This window comes from Mchenga conophoros, linkage group LG20, assembly GCF_057382185.1.
Source record: "Mchenga conophoros isolate Kocher_MC1m ecotype Shallow Benthic linkage group LG20, M_conophoros_male_GT1.1, whole genome shotgun sequence".
In the NCBI taxonomy this organism is placed as follows: domain Eukaryota; kingdom Metazoa; phylum Chordata; class Actinopteri; order Cichliformes; family Cichlidae; genus Mchenga; species Mchenga conophoros.
Window position 1 is genome coordinate 32,545,625 of NC_140545.1, and position 8,903 is coordinate 32,554,527.

General features: G+C 37.7%; 1 protein-coding gene across 2 annotated transcripts; it reads right to left on the reverse strand.

The window, feature by feature from the left end:
- Nucleotides 1-1,906: 1,906 nt before the first annotated feature.
- On the reverse strand, nt 1,907-8,491 carry coq10a (coenzyme Q10A). 2 transcript variants are annotated; one of them, XM_085260789.1, is made up of 6 exons: nt 7,891-8,491; nt 6,213-6,362; nt 5,939-6,131; nt 5,671-5,772; nt 4,665-4,843; nt 1,907-4,428 (listed from the first exon to the last, which is right to left on the reverse strand). In XM_085260789.1, the coding sequence occupies exons 1-5, from the start codon at nt 8,025-8,027 to the stop codon at nt 4,676-4,678; spliced, it is 750 nt and encodes a 249-aa protein (XP_085116915.1). In that variant the 5' UTR covers nt 8,028-8,491; the 3' UTR covers nt 1,907-4,428; nt 4,665-4,675. The 2 variants fall into 2 exon arrangements, with proteins under 2 accessions (XP_085116915.1, XP_085116914.1); XM_085260788.1 differs by having other exon boundaries at nt 1,907-4,843; nt 7,891-8,142; nt 8,322-8,490.
- Between the last annotated feature and the right edge of the window lie 412 nt (nt 8,492-8,903).

Below are 8,903 nucleotides of genomic sequence, written 5' to 3' on the forward strand. Positions count from 1 at the left end.
TATATTTTTATATTGACATCCTTTGTTGTGTTCCTACCTTTTAAGTTTCTTGGTTAGGTTAAACTACCGTAAGGTGTTAACTGATGCCTTAATGCCCACTCACATCCTGGGCAATTTGACCTCAATAAATCACATGATAGGGTGGGGATGGGTTTCACAATGGATTCATCTGAAACCTTGGCTGACTGTGAGACACACCCGTTTTCAGACCTTGGACCTTGTGATTAGGTAGAGGATCAATAGAGGGTCCATGACCCTCTTGCGGACACTCCCATAGGGCTTAAAATCTGGGACTCTCCACCAATTGCGCTTAGAACTGAAGAAGCTTCTCGGATGAAAGGTGAAACATCTTCAAGACAAAACTTAAAGAAAAGAAGTCCAGACGCTTTTGTTTCCAAGCTCCTTAGACATTTCATTTTGTTCCCCATTCAGATGCTTGACTGGAGCATCACAAGTTCATCTTGACCATGCCATGCATGCCTAAATGAATTGAGTTGTTGCCATGCGATCGGCTGATTAGATATTTGGGTTAAAGAGCAGTTGAACAAGTGTACCTAAAATTCAGGAGCAAATGTAATAAACAGTGAATATAACAGGACCAAAACTGCATTCTCCAGCTTCCGTCTGGTGATTTACACCCTTACCTACCTACTTATTATCTATTTAAACAAGTATTAGACTTTACACTTGCATCCAAATAATTTTTGAAAATGCTTTACACAGTAAATATTAGCAGTTTACTAAGATGTATAAACATAATTTGCATTTTTATAATAACCAGATAATGATCTTCAAACCAATGAATTCATTAGTAAACCTTATGTCCATTTGTTAACAGCAGTTAATTTCCCTTATTGTGGACTTTGTGTGTCGCTGTAATGCTCCTGATTCAAAGACCATTCACACTGAGCAATCTTTACTGAGAACATCACTTCTTGTCAGTTCACACACTTTGAATGCCTTTATTTATAGGAAGGGCACCTCTTCAACTCACACTTCCAAAATGAGATCCTTAGCTGGAACACTTGACCTCAAAACTCACTTCTCCTTTTGGAGAAGCTGTTCCACAGAGGTTTACCTTTTTCCATCTCACACTGTGTGGTTATTCAGTGTGGACCATAAAATATGAAAAGCATAAATGTTTAAAGATGTTGAACTTGTCAGCTGTTGTGACTTTAGATAAAAAAAAAATATATTTTATGAGTGATTAGTGCTACTTGATAACTTCAAAGGGATTACAGACTTTTTTTTTCTTGCAATGGTGTGTGGCATTTCAAAATGATTTATGACAGTGACAGGTGAGGTCAGTTAGGTAAATTCTCGTCATGTTTGTAACATGAGGATGATGGCACAATGTAAAAAAAAAAATGTATTTACACTGTAAACTTTGAGTAATTTTCTCTTTCCAATGAGACATACAGCTCTAGGCAAGAGCGTAAAGAAGTGTTTGAATTCAAAAACCAGATACAAAACCTGCTCATTTAAGAATATCATGATCATCAATGATTCCTGTTGTAATGCTCCAATTTCAATTAGTCTTTATCCCATACTGTGATCATGAGAAGAAGATGGTCCAAATGCCCACCTCTCCTATGTGCTGTTATTAATAACTGGCCCAAATACCATCACCCCACTCTGGTTTCTTGCTGGTCAGCTGAGCTGTGCCACTCTTTCCACTCCACTTGTGCAACAAAGGCAACCAGTGCTAAGGGACATCAACTCAATGCCATCCTCTGGAACACAAGCTCAGTCTAAAAACGGTACCTGGTGTCATCTAAATGCATTACAACGCAGCTGCTGCAAGTGAAGGACACAATGCTCAAGCACTAATGCAGGTATACCTTCAGGAGTCGGTTTTGTTTTTGTTTTATCAATCACCTTTTAAAAAAAGCACATACGCAAAATGTGACAGCTCCTTTTTATTTAAATACAAATTTAAAATACACCAATATTTACATAGATACATTTTCTGCTTGCAAAAAAAAGCAACTGAAATCCAAAACAGTGAAAATAATTTTGATTGAAGCAACAAGTGACTGATATTTATTTATATCTCCTTTTATACATACAAGGCTGCCTGTATTAAGACCAGTGGTCATTAATACGCCTGCAGCATGAATATTGATGTGGAAATGTACAGAGGGGTCGAAGGGTTACAATAATTTCAAGTGAACCCTTTATGCTCATCTGGACTGTACTAGAGTAGCTTTTGCATGAGTCACAGTTCATTTATCAGTTCATCTTATACTACAGCTTGGTGCAGCCCCTCAGTTCATCCACTGTCTGAAATAACCTGTTTTAGTTCCTCCACCTTTCTGATTGGGCAGCCTTTACAAACAGGAGGTTAGAACAGCAGGTGGGCGGGGCTTCTGAGCTCATAACCCAAGCAGTGTGCCTGAGATAACCACTGTCACTGACATCATATAGTGTAGACAGTAGAAAAACCTGCCTGGAACCTGAGCGTTTGGCTCACAGGCATTACTTGTGCATACGCTGACCTCATTATGTTCAATTTTTGGCATATTTAATACGAGCATTCACTATTATAAGAATCTATATGTATATGTCAGAAAATCAGGAAAAGCATAATAGGCTAATTCGGAAAATATTTCTGTTTACACTGCCCCTTTTTTTCCAATAAGGATTGGCACTTACAATGAAAAACAAACTCTCTGTAATACACTTAAAGACAAAAAAAAAAACTTGAGTAAAGATGAATTCTAATGTGATGCAACGTTAAAAACACGACACAAAATTTTCATTAACATTATTTATAATTATGTTAGTCCACTTTGAGTCTGGCAATGGTAGGACCATCTTAAATAAAACTACAGTTAATGCAATACTTTTGTTAAACTAAGAAAGAAAAAAAAAAAAGACGCTGGAACTACACTTCAATCATATCTTGATTGTGTACTATCAAAATTTGAAAAGAAGCAAAGGCCAAATTGCAACATAATACACAAAAGTGGTATTCAATGATTTTACCTCAAACCATTTTTAAATGTATTTATTTATTTTTTTTTTAAATAGTAACAGTGATTCTCAGACTGAATACGCCTGTATTGGGTTTTGATGACTCATTTTTCCTCAATTCCCAAATCACTTTACTAACCAAAAATAAAACAACATACTTCAGTTTCACAAAAATACGAAAAAACCTTTTAGGTTTACTGGACCATTTGGACAAAATGAAACATTTTTCACAGAGAAGGTCACACTAAATTACTTCTTTAGCAACTTACGAGTCACCTTTAAAATGTAGCAAAATACAATCAGTTACCTTTAATAGCCCTTTATCACAGAATACTGTGAAGGGGCTGCTTGATTTTAAATTTAAGTCAAGTCCTGACAATGCAACACATAAATGCTACAAATATATTTGCCTTTGTTACTTATATCCATGCATCAAAATGTGTGTAAAGATAAGCCGAAATGTCAACAAATAAGCATGAAACTCATTGATAAATAAGTAATGTTTTATTCTACAGCCCACCGCTACAATTTATAGATAGATGACTCGAGTGTTTCATCCTCCGGATCACCTTCAAACAATCTAAACACAAAACAGCCCACTAAGCAAGGACACACCTACATTTTTTAAACTATAACCTAAACTGACTCCTAACAGTTAGAATCCACATAACATGGCAATGTTTATTTTTGATCCAATTACAATATAAGCCACATTCAAATCACAAGAAGCCATCTTTAATTTCCAATTCTTTTGTTTTTAATCGATCATAAAGATAATTTTTGAGTGTAACATTGTACTCTTCTTACATTCTTTGTGATACCTTTTACAGTACTGCAGATTTTTCAGTTTCAACAGGGGTTCTTGGTTGTGCTAATTCTTATTTCCCCACCTTTACTGACTGATACTAGTGCTGGGCTGTAAAACAAGGCAGTATTAAAACTACTATGCTAATTTTTCTTTTTTAACGTTCTAAAGCCCAATCCTCACAGCATCCAAGTTAAAGTGACATTTCTCAAATCCTAGCATACTGAGGCCACAGCTAATTTTCCTCCTTTGCACTTCATACTAACCTACAATAATGCTCTTATAGCATGGCACTGTCAATATGAACCCCTATAAAACTGGTTGAAAAGTGCTGCTGAATAAATTAAAGAACTAAAAGCAATATTATTTTGCAGCAATACCAGTACTTTATTTCAAACTATATATTACTATTTCCATTTGAAATGAAGTCAATGCTAAGTGTAAAAGCAAAGAATGTGCTTTCCCAATATATTAGAGCTGAAGTTCACTTGATAGTAGTAACCTCAAGTTACAGTGAGACAACTGCTTCGGCAAAAGGGACTGTGTCTTATAGAAAAACCGAAGTTTAAGTTTAAAGTAATAACTGAGTGTCCAGCACAATGTAACAATGCTGCGATGACTTACTGTTCTTTCTGCTAAACAAGGATCTGGAGGTAGACAGAAAATGGACAAACGTAACACAATGAGAAGGGATGTGAGCAAAAATTTACTAAGGCAGGAATTACAACATTATGTTTGCAAGCGTTAGATGCGCTACACCTTTGGTAGCCGCTATAACATCTATGAAGCAGTGGAGATTTGATGTAGTGGCCTGCTAAGCCACATCATGCAAGTTTATTGAGGGAATAAAGAGGGTACGGTTTAAGGCCAGATGAAGACGTACAGTTGCTGAGATCACGTCTGATGCACCTCATGAAACATCAGCTCTCGTGGGATGCGAGTCTCTGGGCCGTAAAGCTTGCCGGCTCGCCGCTCGAATGCAGCAACATTCTGCTTTACCACTTCATCGAAGAACATGGTGGCTAACTGTGAGTGCAGCAAAGAGCGGAACTCGAAGGATATCTGTTAAACACACAGAAACATAATTTAGTTTAAAGAAATACGGCAAATATATATAGTGGGCATGATAGGTTAAAGCTAAGCTCATTTGTGTTCTTGCAAAGATATCAGATGAGATTGGAACACAGTTAGCTTAGCATAAAGAGTGAAAAAAGTGGAACGAAGCCAGTCTGATGGTTTAAAACAAAAAACAAAAACACAACAAAAAAAAAACAAACAAACACTTGACTGAAAGGTTTCCTGCAGAAATAGATCTTGTTCTGGTGGCATTTCCTTTAACTTGCAGTTAAAGAGGGTGGAGCTGGAGTCTGACCACAGGACAACAAACCCTTTAGAGAGAGTGAAACGATAGTGGCCACTGCTAGTCTTCAGCCAAAATGAACAAATTAGACAGGAAGGGGGCAGGAGCTGCTGATAAGAAGCAACTGACCTTTTAAAATAAGAAGTTGGAGACTGCCAACCAAACAGTAAATCATCTCTTGAATAGATATAAAGAAAAAGTGCGATATAATTGGGTAGCTGCTGTTAAACCTAGGAGGCTGACACAAGTAAATCAAATGTTTGGGAAACACTTCCACGGGTGGTCTCTCTTCCTTCATCTTGTTCACTGTAGATGAAGGAAAAACCACACGTAACCACTCATAAAACCACAAAGTGTAATTTTTACATTTGTGCTTTTTCACAGCATAAAAAAAACCCATTAACTAATGAGCATGAATACAGACTTTAATGATATCAGTCTTCTGATGTATCATCTATCCCATGTGGTGTTTAGTACACACAAGCAGTTAAAGTGAGCTACAGGCTAAAGTGAGGCACAGGCTACTTACAGAAAAGTCTACGGTGCAGGTACGAGGGTAACCGGGAATGCCAGGACTAAAGCGCCATATCGTCTCCAGGTGATTGAAGAGCTTTCCATCTGTACACACTGCCTACAAATAACAAAAACAAAGACAATAATTAAAAGTTGTAAAACACAGAAATTGTGTTTCAGTCATATCGTTTCTATATAAACAAATTCTAGCAACAGATGGAGCATTAAAAATCACATATCACAATTCAAAAAGACTGGGATAATATTTCTCTACCATTACTTACTTTGACTAGATGAGGTCTAACATTAGTGATCATAGATGTGTATCTTTCCACTACTGGAGGAAATCCCACTTCAAGCTGGGCTTTGGAGTGACCTGCTCTTTTCATGATGGTCTGGGACTTCTTACACCAAGGCACAAAGTGCTTGTACTCGTCAACGTTGGCCACAACATCATACATTTCCTGCATAGAATACCTGTAACAGGAATATCCTTTTAATTAATTTTTTGTATTAATGATCAAATTTATGATTATAAAAAGGCTCATCAATACTTACCCAAGTATTCTACGTTCAGAGTACTCCTTCCTTTTGTTGGTGAGGCTGATGAAGCTTCTGCTTTGGGAAACCGCTGTCATTGTGTCACAATCTTGAAGGCAAAGCACCCTGGGACTTCTTGTCATCAAAATGCCACATGACGACAAGTGTCTGGAAAGGTAATTAGAATCTGTGTTGAAGTGATGTGCCATAAGCCCCTATCTAGAAAGAGTGCAGTCTGCAACAAAATAGGTCCACTGCTTTCCAGTTTCAACAGTCAGTGAGTGCATGGATGGACCAGAGAGTTATGAAAGGTCAGTGTTGAGAGCATGCTGGTATTTTCCACGTCTGGTCTTTTTTTGTGAATAGCAAAAAGCTGTAAGGTGACACCTACCTGCTCTGGTTGAACAAATTAGCTTTGTGCTTTCTGGAAGGTAGCCTGTAGGATAGGGGTGAGCAACATTTTTTCCTCATACTGAGAGTCAAGGATCAAACTAAATAAGCAAATTAAAATATTGCTGTATCAAATTATGACACAAAACATTAGATCCTTGTGAATAAAATATTCCACTTAAACGAAGCACCAGTTTTCAAGTTTTTATATAACTTTACCATAAGACATCATAGGTTATGAGAGAATTTGTTTGCCATTTGTTGGAATCAAGTTAAACAGCAGTGAAGCAGTGATTTCTTTTATTCTTTCATCTAAAGACCCATTAACACAACGTTTACCTCGATCAAGGTCAACCTGATCAAATGGGTTGTGATCAGGGTGATCAGACTATTTATTTATGAGTGACTTATGTATGTATATATTATACTATTCTTAGTTAGTGTATTGTCTGTCTTGTCTTAATGTTGGTTTAAAATGGAGCACTGTAACAAAAAATAATTTCCCCCAGGGATCAATAAAGTATTCTGATTCTGATTCTGATCACTAGTTAATGCAAGTGATTATGTGTGTGTGTGCTTCCCAAAACATGAAAACATTCATTCATTAAGTCAATGCATCATACTATTCACTGCTACCACAAACAGGCTGTTTTGGAAACTGTTCTCCACATTTTGGAAACATGTTATCCATTATGGATAAGCCCCCCCAATTTTTTACACCATTCTTCAGCTCTTACTTTCAGCAGTTTACTTATGGAATAAAATAACTGCGGGTATTCTGTAATGTTTATATTTCATGCATGAAAGAACAAAGTTGAGTGGTTTATAGTTGTGATTTTACAGTTATGTGAAGTCAATACAACAGTGCAAACGTAGTTAATATCCTTCTTTATCAAGTTAGCTTCTTGTAATTTGTTTTCACCAGCAACATGGCACAATTATAACGATTAACTTGCTTGTTTTCATTTATGTTTATGTATGTATTCTACAAAAACATTAAAGAAGACTGGACTGCAGAACCCATGTCGAAGGCAGTTGTTAACAGCTGCCTTTACCTGGTGAGACAGTTCTAGTTATTGGTAGTTCTGTTACACTAATCAGCAGTTGCTTCTCAAATGGAGGCTGGTCACACTTTAAAGATAAGAAACCAGAATTATGGAGCTTGATAACATTATCTAGTGACCTTCTCGTTATATATCGTCCGCCCTCAGTGGCGGCAGAGCGTCAGTTCCTCTGTACTGAATGACCAGCTCGGTGCTGTTAACCATAATAATAACAGCCTCCAGTAACTCCCCGACGGGCTCACCTGATGTTTTGTCGCAGGCATCCTCTTTGCACCGCCGTGCGACACGAGCGAGGGGATCCCACAGTGGCGATCTGGAGAAAGTCACTGAACGTCCGAACACCCATGGGTAATCTCCGGGCACCGGTCGAGGCTGCCATCAAGTCAGCCTCTCCGCTTCAAGAGAGGGAGATCCTGGGTCTGTCGAGCTAGCCCGGGGTCTGCTTTAAGACCGAGGGCACAGAGATTCAAGGGTCCAGTCCAACCTGCACGCTGCTTCGGTGCGGGTATATTAATGAACAAGTAGCGTTAGCACAGCCGCTTTCCGAACTGCGAGCGTAACTATCGTTAGTTACGGCAGTCAGCTGCTAACGTTAGCTAGCAAGATTTCCAACAGCCCAACCAATCACGACGTATGGTTACGTTCCGCTGTTTTTTTTTTACGTAATACTCACATTACTCCACGCGTCGAGTTCCAAACTTCAAACAAAGTTAAATTATTTACGTCACTTTCTGGCTATAAATATTGCCAAACTGCTGCCAGCTGCGAACGACCTTCTGCTGCTAAATAAAACGCCGGTGGGACAAATTGTTCCTTTCTTCTGTCATCGATTCTGCCCAACAGCTCTGAGAAGAAATGCCGCCCCCTACTCTACAGGAGGTTAACGGCGGGGAAAAAATATTTTTATTTTGTTTTATTTTATTTAACTTACGAAAGCACTTTTATATTAGTATAACAATACACACATATATATATATATATATATATATATATATATATATATATATATATATATATATATATATATATATATATATATATATATATATATATATCCTGAACAAAATGCCGTGAGACTGTATAAACAGGGTTCAAGTGTTTGTTTGTTGTGTGTGGTAGGAGTGGCAGATAGGATGAAAGTGGGGGTGGGGTTCTGAGATCTTTCTTTTTTGCATTGGTGATGGACAGGTTGACAGATGAGGTCAGGGAGGAATCTCCAGTCTTCCGTGGAATATGTTGTTTGTGGAAGACATCT